Source organism: Numenius arquata, chromosome 19 (assembly GCF_964106895.1).
Source record: "Numenius arquata chromosome 19, bNumArq3.hap1.1, whole genome shotgun sequence".
Lineage (NCBI taxonomy): Eukaryota > Metazoa > Chordata > Aves > Charadriiformes > Scolopacidae > Numenius > Numenius arquata.
Genome location: NC_133594.1, coordinates 1,943,294 through 1,962,417, shown reverse-complemented (window position 1 = coordinate 1,962,417; position 19,124 = coordinate 1,943,294). Strand labels below are relative to the sequence as shown.

The 19,124-nt window shown below is 55.1% G+C and overlaps 1 protein-coding gene across 1 annotated transcript in view; it reads right to left on the bottom strand.

The window, feature by feature from the left end:
- Window positions 1-19,124, bottom strand: part of ARRDC1 (arrestin domain containing 1) — a 36,999-nt gene that overhangs the window by 17,327 nt on the left and 548 nt on the right. The window contains exon 2 of the mRNA XM_074161279.1: window positions 766-876. Coding sequence (XP_074017380.1) covers window positions 766-876 — 111 coding nt within the window. The remainder of the gene's footprint in view (window positions 1-765; window positions 877-19,124) is intronic.

Below are 19,124 nucleotides of genomic sequence, written 5' to 3'. Positions count from 1 at the left end.
GGGAGCTGAGCTCCCGCCAGCCTGGGCTTTTGCCACGTTCCAGTTCCCGCTACAGCCACCACCTTCAGCAGGTGAACACTGGCATGTCTTGATTTCAACAGGAGCCAGGGCGCAGCATGCATTATTTGTGGCGAGGCTGACCTATTTAACAGCAGAAAGACAGCATTCATTTGAGCCCAGATCCCCAGAGGCTGCTGGTGTCGCTTTACCCCATGGGATAATACAACCCTGTCGCTATCTCTGGGCATCTGGGCCGGCTGGGGGTGTGTGCTGGTAACCGTCCCAGGCTGTTCCTCTCGGAGGACAAGCGACACCTCCACATCCCTGTGGGTTGAAACTGCTCCTGGCCTGCAGCTGCCTTCAATTGACCAGCTTTGATCAGTGTTTTGCGACCGCCAGAGACAACACACAGAGGAAACGGAACAGGGTGAACCCGCAGGGTCTTGAAACAGCAGAGACATCGCTGCTGGCAGCCCCGTTCGAGGTCGATCAGGGCCAGAGGATATGCAAGCACTGTTTGTGGTGTGGCTGCCAAGTTCTGCAGCTACTCAGGAGGCCTCTCTGCACAGCTCCTTCTAAGCTCTTGTAGTCTCTAAACTTGGCTCCCCATCCTCTGTTGCACAGGCCAAGGCAGGGGTATTTCACACTGAGAAGATGCTGAAGCCCTGGGGATACATTCCTGTTGACCATCTCAGAATCACCCATCTCTCTCCCAGCAAGAAACAGCACGGTCACAGGCCTCCACCATGTCCTTGTGGACCTTACCTTTGTCTGCCAGAGACAGCGTGCTGTTGAAGTACTGCTCCTCCACAGTCCACGCCGTGTCATTGATCTTGTTAGACACCCCGCAGGATCCAAGGCAGCTCACCTTGATGGCTGTTAAGGGAAAGCACACACGTAAGCACTGGGAGAAGGTGAAACCTCATGTCCAGACTTACTTCAAATACTGTATGCGGAGCTGTGCGGGAACGGTGCCTCGTGAAAACGCACGCAGGGTAGAAAAATGGAGGCGAGAATCAGGTCACACACACTTTCATTTCAGAAGCATGTTGTCCCCTTAATCTCTGCGCTGTTGCACACTCTCTGCTTCCCCAGTGCTATTCCCGGCTGTTACCACCACTGAAGTCCTTGTGCTGGCCGCCTCGGACTGTAAAAGCCCTTAACAGCAGTGATTTCAGCCCCCCGAGTGGTAAACCCTCTCTAGATTTCTCTCAAATGAAGCAATATCCCCTCCCAAGAAATGCATCAGCCCCTGCACTCAGGCTGACAGCACACACCTTTGTGGCAGTGATGCTCAGGTGTCCTTATCTGGACAGGGATGAGGGGCAGAGGGCTCTGCTGCCTCCCACTCCACAAGGAATTGGGGATCCCACCAACCCTGGAGGGAGAGACGCATTCGGCACCAGCCCATCACCCAACAAGGGTTTATAGCCCAACAAGGTGTATAGCCCTCCCCACAGCAGCAGCAAAGACCTGGATGCCCCAGTGCAGCATGAACAAGCCCAAGTGCTTCAAGTTCTTGGGGTGACTTTCCCAAGGTGAAGCACAAACATGGCTCAAATGACTCTCCTTGCTTTGGGAAGGTCAGATGGTATCTCAGATGTAGCTTTGCTGTGAGCCTTGTGTCTCTAACAGGAGGAGGAACCCACTCGCTTGAAGTGGCGTCTGGCTGCTGAGAAGCAACGTGCTTATCAAGGTGATGGGAGGTCCCGATGCAGGACAAGTGCGAATGCGCAGAGTGGCTTTCAGAAGGGCTACGTGGCTTTCAGAAGATTTACCCACAAGACGTTTTCAGTTAGTCTTGGCCGATTCACAGCAGACTGAAATCGAGCCCTGATGTCGACACTTGGACCACAGAGACAGACAAACGTGACAGACCAGCCTTGTTGCACAGCAGGAGGTGATCTGCGGTGCTACCCCCACAAGGGAGGATGCAGGCAGACCTGCCGTAGCACAAACTGGGCCTTCAGGGTTGTTCCAGCTTCACATCTTGGTTCTCACCAGGTTTTGCAACAGCTTTAATGGATCCCACAGAACTCCCTCACTGAATTTGTCAGGTGAATAGTTCTGCTGGCTGGAAGGTGGCAGGAGCTACCAGAGTCTTTTCCTATTTCACCCAATTTGCATTGGCTTAAGAGCTCTCCCCTTCCCTGGTCCATACTGACCTCCACATCTCTACCCCCCTGCCCAAACACAATCAGCAAGTGATGCTGCTTGCACTGACCTCAAACAGCTCTCCAGAGCACCTGCCTGGTCAGTGGAACCACGGCCTCCACGCTGACTCGAGACAGGGTGGAAAGAAACCCAAACCCAGCCCTCTCTGCAGGGGGAATGCAGAGTTCTTACCCCAGCCCCCTTACCTATGTGCATGCAGGTGGAATGGGCTCCTCGGGGTTTAAAGTCTACTAACCCCACCACAAAGAATGGCCTCTCCCCATCAGATCTGCTGCAGTTCAGCCTGATCATGATTTTGAACACCAAGGCCCATCCAAGTGCTGTTTCATACTCAAGGGCAAGGAATAAGCAGCTCCAGATGCCAACTCTCATTAAGCAAACATCAATATAGCAGCGGGGCTGACACACTGACCCGCTCGTTTGTGTCTGCGACGTGCATCAGCGCTTCCAAGCTGATGAACAGGATGAGCGTGGCCTGTGATGGGACCTGACCCCACCACAGCACAACTGGTCTGAGCTGGCACAGGTCCCCTCCCCAAGCAAACCATGACACCGAACCCCCCTGCACACCCCCAGCTGGCCTCCAATCCATCCAATCCAAACCACGTAGAGGTTTCAGCATCAGAAGGAGCAGGGAGCAGTTTTAGCAGGGCGGCATCCTGCGTACCCAGGTGTTGGTACTAGCTTTCTTGCTCCCACCTTGGACCTGATGGTTGGACTCCATGATCTTAAAGGTCCCTTCCAACCTTGACAATTCCATGATTCTATGACACACCGCCATGTCTCTGGGCTCACAACGAGCCTGCCCTGTTCTGAGTTGGCCCAGATAATGTAGATGGCAGGAGTCAAATCAAGCCCAGGCTCAAATGCTCCACTCCCACATTTTCACACAGGAGACGCGAGCAAGAAAAGCTCAACCAAGAACTGGAGAACATTCACATCCTTCAGGAGCAACAGCCCCTGAACAGGCTCCCCCTCAGCCTCCCTTTGCCACAGAAGTTTATAGATCACCACCATCTGTTGCAACACCCAGATAAGGGGATGATGGTCTTGAATTCAAGCCCGCTTGCTGCATTGCAGCGCTGAGACACTCCAGTTCCTGGGAGGCGGGTGGGTGGGCATCTTCAGGCACATACACATTATGGCCCATCTCCCTTCCCGCAGGAGACAAGAGGCTCAGCAACCAAAGGCAGTGGGTTTGCAGCCTGACGCTCAGAGCCAGCCCTCGGCTGGGGGTCCCCGCTGCGATGGTGAACCCCCCTCTAACCCACCATTAGAGGTGAAGGCAGTATCTAAAAGTCTCACTGCAGCTCGCTAATGAGTTCTCAATCACAGGCACATGAGCTGTCAGCTCCAAGGCTTCCCAATTAACCACCGACATCCCAGAGCGGTGTGGCTGCAGCCAGCCTGTGCCTACAGAGGAGGGACAGCTCCTGGATGCAGAACTCCGCTGCTCATGGGCATCCCAGTCCAGCGTCCCCACTGAGGACAGCCCTCTCCAGCCACATTCCTGAGCCCCACGTATCCTGGGGCTGCCCTTCCAGGTGCGTGAGGGCAACTGAAAGGGCAGAAAGCGACATTTCAAGCCAAAAAGCTTGAAGGCAATTTCACAGCAGTGGAGAAACTCCCTCTCCCATCCTCTACACTCTCCACAGCTGCCAGCATACTGTCACAAGGCACACCGAGTCACCAGATGTGAGGCAGTTCAAGCAGCAAAGGATTTTTTTATGGAGCATCTTCTCCAAACCTCCGCCAGAAACACAAGCACCTCCCATGTCAGTAGGGGAGAATGGGACAGAGCCCCAAGCAGACACGCTGCCCCATGGCTGGGAGCGGGGCTGTGACTGGATATGGGGATGGCACGTCCCAGCTCATCCCCCAGGCTCCTGGAGGAACCGGCAGATCCCCAGGCTCTCACAGGGTGGGCGATGCTGGGGGCAGCAGGTCCAGAAGAGCCCGAGAGCCCCCCCATTTCATCCCCACAGCCTGGGCAGCTGCTTGGGGGGATCCAGGAGGTTTCGGAGCTGCCTGGTTCAACAGGTCAAGCCATTCATTTTGTTCTTAACCAGGTTTTGGAGCAGCCAACTGTGAAATCAGCCTCTCCAGGAGCATCCCATGGACAGAAGAAGATACTGGGGACTTGCCCACATGTGGTAGGAGGGACAGGGGGCAGGTGGCAGGCGTAACTCAGGCACGTGGCACTGGGGGCAGCTGCAAGCTAAAATCAGCGTTGGTGGGACAGGTCTAGCAAACTGGCACCATCAGGGCTGTGCAACTGGAGCCACCTGAGGTGCAAAGCTCGTCAGCCTGGCTGTTGGGAAGCGAAATGCACAGTCTGAGCCTTTCCAAGGAAATCTCAGTGCCAAGCTGCAGATAGAGCAAAGAAGGAAACTTTCTACATCAGAACAGGCCAGTTCCAGTTATTAGAAACCCATTAAAAATGCTTCTGGAATCCAGTGCTACCAGTGGCCCCAGTTACCACAATCCTGCTCCCTGTTTACCCAGCCTGTTCTGAATAAATACAGAAAAAAAAAAAACAGTCAAAAAATCATAACTGAAGTGGAAGGCAAAGAGCAGCAAGCAGAGAAGAGCCGAATTACAAAGCCACGCAGAAGACAAGAGCCCTTCACCTCTGCAGTCCCCTGAGGACCGAGGGAAGCTCTGCATCCAGCCAGACACATCTTTAGCAATGCGCTACAGCACACGCCAAACGCTGGAAATAAAAGGAGACAGCTCAGCCCTATCCATCTCTGCACGAAGTAAAAATAGAGATGCCAGGAGCTGGGCACGTCTGCCTTCTTCCAAGGTGATTTAAGGAGAGCAGCCGTAGACTTCAAATTACTTTTTCTTGTCACCCAGTGAGGTGTCCTCCTCCTTGGAGCTGGCGCTGCAACTCGGGCAAGAGGAAAGCAGAGGGCACGTATCCCCCTGCCCTGCCAGCAGCAGGTTGTATGTGCACATCCCTACTTCCAAAATCCAGTCATGGCTGGGCAAGCAGAGAGTCAGCAGCCACCGTGCACTGAGCAGCAGGGCCAGCCCCAGTCCCAAGTGACCCCTCCGGCTTCAAGTCCCATCTATGTCACACACCCACTGCAACAGGTACAGAATCAGAGAATGGTTTGGGTTGGAAGGGACCTTATCATCGAGTTCCAAACCCCCTGCCCTGGGCAGGGACACCTCCCACCACACCAGGTTGATCAAAGTCCCCTCCAACCTGGCCTTGAACCCCTCCAGGGATGGGGCAGCCACAGCTTCTCTGGGCAACCTGGGCCAGGGTCTCACCACCCTCACAGCAAAGAATCTCCTCCTGAGATCTCATCTCAATCTCCCCTCTTTCAGTTTAAAACCCTTTCCCCTCATCCTATGGCTCCCCTCCCTGATCCACAGTCCCTCCCCGGCTTTCCTGGAGCCCCTTCATGGACTGGAAGGGGCTCTAAGGTCTCCCTGGAGCCTTCTCTTCTCCAGGCTGTTCAGCCTTCAACCCCCCCAACTCTCTCAGCCTGTGCTCACAGCAGAGGGGCTCCAACCCTCGGAGCATCTCCGTGGTCTCCTCCAGCCCCGTTCCAACAGGTTCATGTCTGGGCCGGTACGGGCAACAGGCAGCGGCGGGGGAAGGAGATGCCAACAGGCTGGTTGGTTTGGGTTTTCTGGGGTGCGGAGGGGAAACAACAAAAAGCTACAACAGTCAGGGGTGGCAGCTGTGACATCTGGCAGTGGCTAACGCAGGACAAATGGACTGTCCCGTCATTCTCCTTGCTCTGCACAGACGGAGGGAGAGCCGACGACTGAGCTCTGACCCGGCACTTACAAACAGCCCTGGGTTTTTGCCAGCTGAAGCCAACCCGAGTCAGCACGTGGGCTCGGCTGTGTCTGTCGGACACGGAGGGTACAGCCGTCCCTGCTGCGGGGAAGGGGCTACCTGGCCCTGCGACCGTGGGAGGAGATGGATGGCAAAGCCACCCCGGGTGTCTGCATTGACCGCACACAGCAGAAGGGACGAGGACACCCATTCGTAATGGGATCAGAGGGTACCCTTTGGAAAACTTGTGCCCACCTGGATCCAGATAATGGGGGAGAAAGTGCTGTGGGAGATGAGCGAGTCTGCATCAGATAAGTCTTCATTTCATGGAAGCCAGAGCCCCCTTTCCTCATCCTTCTCCATCAGAGCCGCGGCAGGCAGCTATCACCACCTTTTAATTAGATTCCCTCCAGTTGCTTTCTGTATGCACTGAGAGTCTCCTGTGGGCTGGGAACGAGCCACCTCCCTGCCGGCCCCACAAGCCACAAGAGCCAGAAAGCCCCGGGAGAAGGGGGTGATGGATCACCCCGAGCCCCAACCTCTCCCCGACCACTGGCAGTGGGGACCTGCCCTTGACAGATCGATGGGCTGCTGCGGTGGCAGCAGGCGGCCACCTCCACACGCAGCACCACAGCTGGACTGAAACCTCTGGGTTCTAGAGACAAAAAGCACAATTTTTGGTATGCTCTGGGATTTTCTGGCCCTGTAAAGCCCCTTCCCTGGATCTGGGTGAACAAGATGGGTTTGGGGGTTACCCGCTCTCCCAGCAAAGAAGGACCCGGTGCTGGAAGGATGGAAAGCCCAGGAGTCAGCAAGGCCTGCAGACAGGGCAAGTTACTCTCAACCAGTTTACAGAGACTGGATAATTCCTAGAAAAGCTCCATGAAAAGCGGACACCGAGAAAGGTGAGACCCCGAAGAGGAGCAGGATGAGGCTTTTGTACTGATGACCTTTACACAGAAAGGCAGCGGCACAGCCCCAGACACAAAGGGCTCATGTCCTCTAAGCAGGAAGGCTGGAAGCTCACAAGACACACCGCTCCCCCGGCACCCAGCCCTCATGCACGAATATACTGAGACACTGCTAATTAAACCAACAGCTCCTAATTAATTCTCAGCTGTCCCCATCTTTCTGGGTCTATCCTGTCAGTTCTTGAGACACAAATCGTCTTGGGCATTTCACACACCAGCGAGGCAAGAGCAGAGCTTACACCGAGCGCTGGAGGCAGCAGTGGGTTTGGCACAGGGTTAACGATTTTTCTGGGGAGGTTTTTATCTTCTTCCTTCCCTAGAGCCCAGCACAGGGGCAGGAAGGGGGTTCGGCCTCTAACGTGGAAGGAGTTGTCTAAAAAAGTAGTTCCTGCTTTCCATCTCAACTCAAACCCAAGCCCGTAGCCGGGCCCCAGGAAGTCACTTGTCTGGAGCTGAGACACATCAAGCAGCATCTCCCACACCACCAGTGGCCCCCAGGACACCAAGGACTTGCTGCTCCTCCCCGTGACCCAGGGGGACATCCCAACCCCCAAAACATTGAGCAGCATCTCCCACACCACCTCCAGAACATCAAGGACTCACTGCTGCTCCCTGTGACCCGGGGGGACATCCCACCTCCTGACACATGGCGAGTAGCATCTCCCACACTACCAGTGGCCTCCAGGACTCCAAGGACTCACTGCTGCTCCCCGTGACCCAGGGGGACATCCCACCTCCTGCACCCTGCCAGCCCATCGCACAAGTCACAGCCAATACAGCTCTCTCCTCCAAGACCTCGGACAGGCTCCAAGCAAAACACTGAGTCGTTGCCACAGTTTGACCCATCTTTGTCCCCACGGGCAATGCTCTTGCCACGGCACAAGCCCAGCTGGCACTCAGGGCCACCCTGCAGCCCCCTCGCAGCGGCACAAGCTTTAGCCACGTTGGTCTCCAGAAGCCAGATCTGCTGCTCAGCTGTTCCTCCCCCAGGCTGGCACTTGCCCTCTGTGCCCTGCAAGAGGCTGAACCAGCCAAATCACAGCAGTGGAAGGGACAGTCCCTCCCTTCCTGGCCCTGACCTTTCGGTGAGCTGATTTCCAAGACAGCAGAGCCAGCCCAAACTCAGAAAAACCTACCCTGAGGGCCAAGAAGTGCCCGTTCTCCCCGGCTGTAGCAACAGGGCTGTATTTGCCTCCCGTCAGGCAAAGGCAGGAGGACCCAGCTGGGTCTCCCACACAACCTCCAGGAAGCCCAGACCCAACCAAGGCAGCTGCAGGAAAGCTGGACCAGCTCCCAAAAACTCCACCTGTAACAACAACGGGGGAGTGTCAGCTCTGCTACACGGGCAAAGCAACCCAGAGCCATTATTTTGGCTACACATGAGTTATTTTAGCCAGAGTCCATCCTAGGGCGAGAAGGGACACGTCCATGCAGGTAGCATCGACATACAGAATCACAGAATGGTTAGAGTCAGAAGGGACCTTAAAGATCATCTGGTTCCAACCCCCCTGCCATGGGCAGGGACACCTCCACTAGAGCAGGTTGCTCAAAGCCCCATCCAGCCTGGCCTTAAAACACTTCCAGGGATGGGGCAGCCACAACTTCCCTGGGCAACCTGTTCCAGTGCTTCACCACCCTCACAGGAAAGAATTTCTTTTTGGTATCTAATCTAAATCTCCCCTCTTCCAATTTAAAACCATTACCCATTGTCCTGTCACTACATCTCCTGACAAAGAGTCCCTCTCCGGCTCTCCTGGAGGCTCCCTTCAGATATTGGAAGGCTGCTATGAGGTCTCCCCGGAGCCTTCTCTTCTCCAGGCTGAACAACCCCAGCTCTCTCAGCCTGTCTTCATAGGGGAGGTGCTCCATCCCTCTGATCATCTTCGTGGCCCTCTGCTGGACCCGAAACAACAGGTCCACGTCCTTCCTGTGTTGAGGACTCCAAAGCTGGACACAGGACTCCAGGTGGGGTCCTCACTCTAGCAAATGCAGAAGTCTCCAAAGGGAGATCCAGCAGGCCTGTGTCTGGAGAAAAGCACAGCAGCAAATCTTCTCCAAGTCCTCTCCCAGGCAGGTCAATCCTCTCCCCTCTGAAAGCGCTTTCTTCCATCAGGTTGAGAGCAACAGGGAAACCTGCATTTCCAGCTCCTCCCTGAAACCAGGGGTCAACACACATCCCAAGGGAAGAAAGCAAACTCTCGGGCTCCTGTTTAGAACCTGTTCAAACCGAAGGCTTTTCCTCCCTCGCAGAGCTGACAGGTTTATTTATAGCATCCCGGTGTTTTATCAGCACGCTGGCTGCCCTCGGAGGAAGGGGGTCATCTCAAACATCTGGAACAAAATCCCAGGTTGAGCACATTTAACAAGCCTCTCTCCGCACACGTTGGGCTGCGGGTGGAAAACTCACCGGCAAACAAGGCCACCGGGGCTGCGGGAGGGGGACGGCCACGTGCCACAAAGTTTGTGCATTGGATTTGCCGGTTCTGCTGCCAAAGGCAACCACAGCTCCTTAGCAACAGGCACCAAACGCCGCAGCATCTGCAGGCAGGGGCCGAGCCGTGGGCTTGCACCCCATCCAGCCCTTCACCCCGATCTCTGCCACGCTGCTGCCACCACAGCCCCCTCGCTGCTCCAGAAAGGACTCCCCGAGCACGTCCTTTCTCCAAAACCGGCTCTTGCAAAAAAAGGACAAGTTACTTTGTTTTGAAGCTTCAGGGTGATGTAGGTCCCAGTCATCCAAACGGCCTGGGAAGAGAGGTGGGGAGGAACAGGGTCGCTCTGCCTTGAGACCCCACAAGGACAGAGGTGGTTGCACCCTAACGGCCAGGTCGGTGCATGGGGTCTGGCAGGGGTGTAGAGCCCCACAGCCATCAGTCCCCTTGCTGTGTCACCTACCCTGGCCTCCCCACTGGAGAAACTGGAGCCAGGCTGCCAGCCTACAGGCTTCCTGCAGCAACAGCCCGGGCTGGGACCCTCCATGGTGGCTACAGAGGATGCGGGGAAGGAGAAAAGTTGTACCTTGGACCAGTTTTAGGAGCCCAAACTCTTGCCCCATCGTAAACAGGCAACGTGACCCAGCAGAACCACTCCATGCAATGCACAGGGCAGGGGCTGGTGAAGCCAGCCCCCGGGTCCTTGTGCAAGGAGAGCAACCGAGCACCACCATAGCGTCCTGAGGGACCAGCCTCTTCCTCCCAGGCCAGGATGGCAGATGCAGAGGCCCCTGAGCGCTGGAAACAGCCAGATCAGACAGCGGTACGGGAGGCACTGAGGGAAACCAAGGATTTGGCAGGGAGAGGCAGATCTCACAGCTCACTATGGAAACCTCCATGCCAGCCGCCCACCTCAGCCGCACTGCCAGCACTCACAGCCTCCTCTCCTAACACCCATCTCCCCAAGCATCAGAGGGGAAATGCAAAGAGGCTGCAGAGGAGCAGAAGGCTGGAGGAGATAGCGGCAGCCTTTCATCTGGATCTTTAACTGCTCTGGTGTGTGAAGCCAACTTTCAGTCTCAAGAAACATCTTTCCTTTCCGCTTCTCTGGACAGAGTGTGCCTGCCCTCCTTCTAGAGCTGTGCTGGAGAGACACTTCTCTTTGCCCCGTCCACAGGAGAGCAGGCTGCACTTCTACTAGGACGGGACCAAGCTCCAGGCAGGGTTTGCAGCAAGTCTCACGCTGGCCAAGAGCAGCTCAGCTTCTTACCCAGCAGATGCCAGCAAATAACACGATCTCTGCCACTGCCTGTGCTCTCTCCTCCTCATCCTCCCTCCTGCACAGGGCTCGGTACAGCCCAGCTCCTGGGCTCAGAGCGGGTATCCCAGCCCTGCCTGCCAGCACGGGCTCCTCTGAGCAGCAGATGCTGCCAGCTCGGTGCAGAAACATCTCGTGTTTAGAATCCCGGGGAGGTCCATGCAAGGTTTACTCATGATCCCCTGAACCAGGCAGCTCCTAATTTACCGTCATCTTTCTCAGGGGATCCAGGAAACCTAAACTTGCTTTTGTGAGCCCTGGGCAACCTCAGTGTAAGCAAGCTGTGCTCTTCAAAGCAGAACAAGGCTGTGCATACATAAGCAGTCAGAGCTCTTAATCTTCAGTGTTTGGCCCCTAGAAGAGCCAGGTGGGAGGGGAATGCAAGCCCCCCATGCCCAACGTGCAGCCAGGCAAGTGGAGCAGAGCCAGCAGCTCGCCCTGGCTCACAGGAATGCTGAGGGACGCCAGCTCTCAACACGTCATCCAGCCAGGGACCACAGCCACCCTTCCTCGGGCTGAGCAGCGCTGAAACACAAGAGAGGAACCTCTTTTTTAACAGCCTGCCCAAACTGAAATAGGTTTCCACCCAGCACTTAGCACTACTTTAGGCCAAAGCAGTTAAGATATTCCCGTACACTTGACTTGGCTGTCTAAAAAAGGAAGAACTGGGCAAGAAACCCCACCACAGTCTACCACACAGCCCGGCAGGTCCCAGGAGGCATTCGCTGGGTGCTTTAAAACCAGTGAGGTCCACGCTGTAATATACTGCCCCTTTAAACTCATTGACAAACTCTTTCCCAGCAAGTGCGAACCCAGGCACCTTCTCCCACCTCACTGGCAGAAGGAGCTGGCGATTCTCCCGACACAAGGAACAGCCAGGGAAGCTGAGCTCTCTGATGTCCTGGGAACACACCTCTGTTTGCGACCACTGCCAGCCCTGCTCTGTTCTTCCCACACCCCAGAGCAGGTTTAACGAGCTCTCCCCCCCAGACAGCCCCTCTGTCCCCGCCGTGGGAGCATCACCCCCTCCACGCTGGGTGCAAAAGCCACTGCAGGCAGATAAACAGCCGACTGATCAGGTTTCTCTGCTTTCCACAAAGAGGTTGATTCACCAGAGCCTACTCCCTTTTTCAGGCTCTTTCTAAATAAAGGCTTCAAAGTGTTCTGGAAATTCATGCTTAACAGGCTTACTGTAATGCCGGAGCACAAGGGCTCTTGTGGGCCAGACTCTGCTGTGGGACTGAGTCACACACATTTTCTTCGGAGACTCTCAGATACACTTGTCCAGGAGTTAAGACTCGGACAAGCCCTGGTGCCTGATGCTCATTTTGGCAGACCCTCACTACGACCCAAAACACGGCCTGACATGGGTGGCCTGGTCTTCTCAGCAGCGGCCAGCCCTGCAGATGGAACGCAGATCTTCAGGAGAGGAGGTGATGCTCCCTCATCACCTCCTGGGGCTTCAGGGATGCTCCTGGGTATGAACTCCTCAGCAATCACTCCCTGTCCTCAGAGAAGAGCACCCACAAAGTCATCTCAGCACCTTGTCAGCCAGAAAAAGGCCTGCTTGAGGCTGGACACCCACCACCACATGCACCTGGGGCTGAAAGGGTTCAGCACAGACAGTATTGCCATAACAAGAGGTCCTGAGCAAGCCTCTGTCTCCAAGGCACTGAGGAGGACTAAAGCAGCAAGTTCAGGACTGCACGGCCATCCTGGAAACAACAGTTTTGGCGTTAGGGGTTGGAGCCCACATACCAGGAGAGAAGAATATGGAAGACAAGCAACTGTGAGTAACTCTGCACTAAGACTCTCACCCATCCTCCCGCTCCAGGCACCCGACTCACAACTCAGCGGCTAGAATTTGCTGAGACACCTCCAAGTGATTTAGCTCTGCTGCGGCTCCCAGGCACGAGCCCTGAGCCAGCTCACTTCCTCCTAACAGGGGAGGTTTCAAGCTCCTTTTCCTGAAAAGCCCTGTTTATAAGAAGTAAAGCAACCCTGCATTTAGTGACTCCTCATCTCGCCCAGGTACTGGTGCGGGCAGGGTCTCCGGTGGGGAGGCAGGAAGGCACAGTGTGGGACGGGGCGGTGGGAAACCCCAGCCGCCTCGCCTGCTCCCCGCCAAAGATTTCACACACCACGGCGAGCTCTCGAGCACCGCTTTCACATGTCTGGGTTGTCAAGAAATCCCCCTCCCCCAGCCCCAGCATCTTCGGAGAAAGCAGCCAGAATCCACTTCATTCTGCATAAGAGCTGCTCCTATGATTTCCTTTGATGCCATTCAACGCAAGCAGCTGGATTCTCTATTTATAGCACGATCATCAGTTTGGGAAAGCAACTTGTGTTCTCGTTATTATCACAGCACAAGATACATAACAAATCCCCACTATGCTCAGAGTACTACAAGTTGGTAAGTCCTCATGGTCAGGCTGGACACCTGCAGGGGTCCAAACAGACAGAAAACGAAGCATTCAGGACAGAGAGCAAAACCCCTGGACCTGACATTCAGTCCCACGGTGACGCTCCCCATCAAGAAGGCACCAAATGATACCCACATCCTGAGACATCCGCCCTGGAGATGTTGCCTTCCCAGCCAGTTTTATTCAAGTCTTATTGCAGGGAGCATTCGGGATTCAGGTGGGTTCGGGAGGGATGGATGGACACCAAGCTGCTGCAGCATCGTTACCTCTGGACTGAGCTGCTGGAACCAGAAGGACCGAGAGCACGGTCCCATCAGCAAGAACAAAGGGTTGGAAGTTATAAGCATTAGTGCTCCAGAAATGATTCACGCTTCTTGGAAACAGCCTTTTTGCTGCGGATATTTGGTAATAAAGATTAAAGGTGCACAAAGGTCAGGGTGTTTTTACACTAGGTCTCCGAATAATTCCAGACTGGTACCGGTTTACCACCCTCACCTTGTTGAGGGGGTCAAAAGCAGCATCCATCCTTACCTCAGGACACCCCCATATCTCCTCCACCGCCATCACTCAGCATCTCAGGGGCCTGAAACACCCGCAGGAGTTTGCTGTGGTTCAGATGTAACCACGTGGCACTGACCACTCTTCTGAAGGCAGTACCTGATGCTGGACAAAGCAGTGCCCGGCCACAGATCAGCATTTTCTGGTGAAAAGCCTCTATTCACAGCAAAACACCCCAGCTCACACTTGACACTGGCACCCCATCAGCTAGTTTTAATTGGCCAAAGAGAGCCGGGGGATGTGGAGTTGCTGTTTAAAAGCCATCACAAGGAGGCAGAAGCCGGCACATTGCTGTGGTCTGAAGCCATTTCACCTCCCGCGTCAGATGCTAAGCCTGACGCAGGGACTCAGAGCACACGCAGGCACAACCCTGCACGAGAGAAAAATCCGCTGACTGGCAGCAGTCCGGTCCTCTGCTCATTTTGTCCTCTCCTAAGCACTTTGCACTTCCACACCAGAGGTTTGGAGAGTGACAGATTTTTAAGAGCAGCACAAAGAGGTAATTAACTTCCACAGCAATCCCTGTCAGACTTCAGAGGTCACGGCAGTAGCCTAAAGGCTGTACCTTGGATATCTCGGCAATCAGCCCTGGAGAAAAGAGGCATCAAACCAAAACCCAGCCCCTAGTGTGCTTGCCAGGCCCTTTCAGGAGCATCTGCTGCAAGCAGGAGGAGAAAAGACTTGCCCCAATGCCTGGCAGAGCACCTTTCTCTATGCTTTGGCACAGGTCGGGTCTGCAGCAGCCTCGCAGCACAACCCAACCACCCTTCTTCTCTTGGAAGAGTCCAAGCACACCCTTCTCTGGCCGAGGATGGTCTGCGTGTCCGTCCTACTCTTCCTGGCTGCGAGAGCCTCTCACAAGACTTGGCCAAGTCCGGCGGTAGCTATGTGGCTTCTACAGATGTATTTCTTCCTCAAGGATGACTTTCAGCAACAGGTATTCCACAACATGCTACGAGCGGAGCATGCCCGTCCACGCACCCACACCTCCCTTGGCAGAGGGGCCACCACCCTCCCCGGCAGCTCCCCCTTGCCCAAACCTGCCTGCGGGGCCATGCTGAAGATGGGGAGCCGCCTCCAGAGAGGGATGTAAATCCACAGATTCCTTCCTTCCAGCCAGGGAGCCTCCCTGCTGCCTACCTGACTCCAGCCCCAAAAAGATAAGCTGCGTCTCTGCCAGCTCCGGGCTGCTCCAGGGAAGGAATAAGCGCTCACACCCCGTTTGTCACACTTGGAAGCAAATCAGACGGACAGAACTCCGCTCCACTTGTTCTCCCATTTTGTTAAACAAGAGCGGGGAGGCCGCAGCACGTCTCCTCGCCAAGGAAAGCAGCAAACATTGAGTTTTTTCAGAAGAGCACAAGCGGTGCACGGGCAGGGGGGGAGCAGCGGGGAGAGGCACGCACTGCAGCGATGAGACACACACCAATCTCGTGATTAGTTATTGACTCCAGAGGAGTCGCAGCTCTAGCAGCAAGCCAGCCAGGAGAGCAGAAATCCCTCTTTTGTTCCACAGCCTCAGACAGACTTGGCCACACAGCTCCCTGCTGTCTCACTCCAGACAATGAGAAAAGAAAGTTAATCCACTTCCCCTGCAGCAGGAGCCATCCAGCCGGCCGGGGTGATGCTGCGGAGCGATACACGAGCATTCCTGCACATCACTGCCTCATCCTGCACTCACCACCACCAGCAGATACCAGACGGCTCGAGGACATCACTGGGCACTGCCGGTACCGCCGGGGACAGTAACAGCTTTGGATCCACTCCTGCCTGCCGAACCCACTGGGTCTGTAGGTGGCCTGCAGGCACCGCGCTCCCGTGCCACACTGCACCCCGAAGCAGGGACCAGCCCTGGGGTCTCTTCCACCCTGATGACTTACAGGTGACACACGCTGCCAAGCACAGAAATGTCAAATCTGCCCTTACAGAAGACAGGCTTCCACCTCAGACTGCCAACCAGGGACAGAATCCATCCTTTCAACATCACTTTCCTAAGCAGCCCACAGCCTTTCTGCAGGACCAACATCCTCCTCCATTTCAGAGGTCAAGCGGTGCACAGGATTGTGGCCAACATGGTGTCACCTCTTTTCCCCAGGAAGGGCACGTCAGAACCACCTTACGTGTTAGCCAAACCCAAACTTCTTCCCACTGCTCTCCTAGGGAAACAGAAGTCATCTTTCAGTTTGGACATACGACTTGGGATTCGAATGACCTGCTTTTCAACCCCCTTCTTCATCACCAGCTTTCTCGGTTCTCCATATGAGAAGTAAGAATATTTACTGCATTTAAGATTAGAGAAGAAAATTATGACTTCTGCTCTGCAGAAATGGGAATTATGTACCTGGGTACTTGTAGAGCACGAGCAGACGTAGGTACTTGTGTCTGGAGCTTTGTAGGTCAAGGGAGTGAATTTAAAGTCAAGTCATCACTGAATAATAAACCTGGACAGCTAAATAACAGAGTGGAGAACAGCAAAGTGCTGAAATCTGCCCCAGAAAGCACTTGCAGCTTCTTTACTCTTAGTGACCCGGGAGAGAGGGCTGTTATTTTAACATTACACTCCTGCCCGCAAGAAGCCTCGCTAAATGGCAGGCAGCAGGACCGAAATAATCTGCACGGCTCCTGGAAGCCGCTGAGTTGAGAGGAAAGTGCTGCAGCATCCCCCAGCAGCACAAGCCTTTGTTCCAGCCCGCTCCTGCCAGCGACCGGGGCTGCCCGCCCTGCTCCCAACGAACTTACTTCCCTCCTCCCTCCCCCCAAATTACCTCCACCTCCAGCTGACCCAGCGCCAGCTTCCTGTTAAGATTAATTACTCTTTGTACACTCGTGTTTGATGATTTACCCAGTGAGCCAGGCACACAATGATTAGGAATTCGGCATTCCCATCAGCGTTCTCCCTCGAGGCTCGGAAGTTTTCGGGAAAGGACCCGCAGCCTGGCACAGCCCCCGGGGAGACGTGTGCCTCCCAAGAAGGTCTGCCTGGGTCACCAACGGCCAGGCATCATTCGTGATGGTCACTAAAGGCCAGTAGTCATTCGTGACGCTGCCGCAGGGTCAGCTGCAGAAGACGTGCTGCCGAAGAGCCATGACTGCTCGTCAGCAGGGCTGGCACAGAAGACAGCGTAGGTGGGACCATTTAAGATCCCAAAAGGTGTGTCTGCAGTTACGCTTTCCTATGACCCAAGATTTCTGGTGCGTTTAGCAAGGCAGAACGAGCTGTGTTTGTTTGCATTGTCCACTTTTCAGAAGGTGCAATTTCCAAGAGCCATCAAAGGAGTTACCGTGTGAAGCAGTCATCCACAGGCTTGTTTGCACGTGTGATCTCCAAAACCACAACAGAGAGAGAAGCCACCGCGCCAGAACTGGTCCGGCTCAGGAAATGGAAAGCACCAAGCCTCGGAGCTGCAATGGGCGAGGACTTCGTGTCTTCTCCTGCTTATTAGTCTGAGAAGCCATTGCTGGTCACAGAAGGCGCAGGTGCATATATTACATAAAACAAGTTGACGCCACCCACCTCTCTCCACACCCCAGCATGTCAGAGGTTGTGATTCCTCTGTTGCCGAGCCCGTGGAGCTCCACAGGGCTGAGAAGTCCCTTTCAGATCTCTTTCCAGCAAGTAGTTGCCTGCTGTCACACCACGAAGGATGTTTCAGCAGCTACACAAGCCTTCTCCTCTGAGGGCAAGACACTTCCTTCAGCCACAAGGAAGGAGCCCATCAGAGAGATCCCCAGCCCCAACGTGGAGGGTTTAAACAGCAGAGACCATGAGACACAGGGCAGCAGGGGGGACACGCAGCAGAGTCACCTCATGCTCTGCAGCCGTTGATGTCATCCCAACACAACTTATTTGGGCAGGTTCCGACACCAGTTATGGGAAGTTTCTGCCCCAGCTGGTGAAGCCAGTTTGCAGGGCCCTCAGCCCAAAACAGCCACTCAGGTCACCTCTGCACAGAAGCAGAAGGAACAGCCACACACAGCCCACCTCAGATTTTGGCTCAATGCTTCTGCCAGCTCTCCTAGAGAGCCAGAAGCTGCCCCAGCTTCTTACCAAAATCCCTGCATGAGCATCAAACACCAGAGAGCAAAACCCCTCCAGGCTGCAGGACCAGTAATTACCCCCAACCCCAAAGTTTCCGAGTCAGAGCAATAAGGAAGCAGAAAGAATGTCCAGAACAAAAAGACACTTTCCTCCTTCCCCACCACAAGCAGTTGCACCACACCGGGAAGCAAAGGAGATGCGGTGCAGAGGAGAACCCAGCAGCTCTTCTCCGAGATGGGAGCTGTACAGACAACAGCGAGGTGTAGCCATGGCCAGTCCCAGCCAGCTGGCAACACAAGGACCAGCACAACCAAGCCCTCTGAGGCCAAACGCTCTCATCTCACCCAAGAGGCATCTTCAGGAAGAGCAGTGGAAGTCAATGGCGTGGGCCAAGGGTGGAAGTCAGCCACACTTCATTAAGAATGCCTTTGCTGGAAGAAGTACAGCTGGGAGTACCCTCCAAAGAGATGAACGCTGGATGTGCAACTGTTTTGCTCTGACACGAGTTAAACAGGCTACAAGTCTGTGCTTGTCCTAGATATATTTTTCCTGAGGAAGCTTCCAAAAAGCTGCTGCAGACAACTGGGAGAGGTGCTCGCAAAAGCAAGACATGGGCAAGCACAGGCACCATCACCCAGGGTGATGTTTCTGTTTCCAAGGCTTTGCATTTTATGTTCTTTGGTCCTTTTTTCCCCCCTCAATAATTTGTTATAAAGCAAGAAGCATGCACAAAGGAGAAGCAAGACAACCTCAGGGAAAACAGCGCATCAGTTTGTATTTCCACAGCACAAAACTAACTTGTAAACGCGAATGACTTGCCAGGGTGGGGAAGCAAGTTCCCAGTTTGGAAGACCTGAACCCAGCAGCTTGATTTCCTTGAACCCATCCCCGTCCCTCTGCCCTGACGGACCGCACCAGCCACCAGCACGGCCAGGGTCTCACTGGGAGCAACAGCCACCCACGTACCCCGATACCTGCTGCAGCACAGACACGGCGGAGACCACTGCTGCCTGCCACGCTCTCCCTGCACACGCTGTGCCCAGCCTGGACGTTCAAGTTCATTCCAGACGTTATGAAATGGTTGCTCGCTGAGGACTGTGCTCGCAAACGGGCAAGCACCCCTTCCTGCTGGGCCAGCCACCAGCCAGGACACCCCACCAGCCAGGACACCCCACCGCCTGTCTCCTCCCGGCCGCCTCCCAGCGCCCTGCCATAAAAAAATACACATTTTGGCACCCATCAGACCCAGGAGCACCAGGGCCCGGTGTTCAGGGGCCACCACGACGGTGATGCCAGCAGCCCGGGGAGGCCACAGGGTTGTGGGAAAGGCTGGATGCGGAGGTCAGGTTCCTCGGCCACCCCCGGTGCCACCACCCTGGGGACACGCCAGCTTCAGAGGCTCCTGTGAA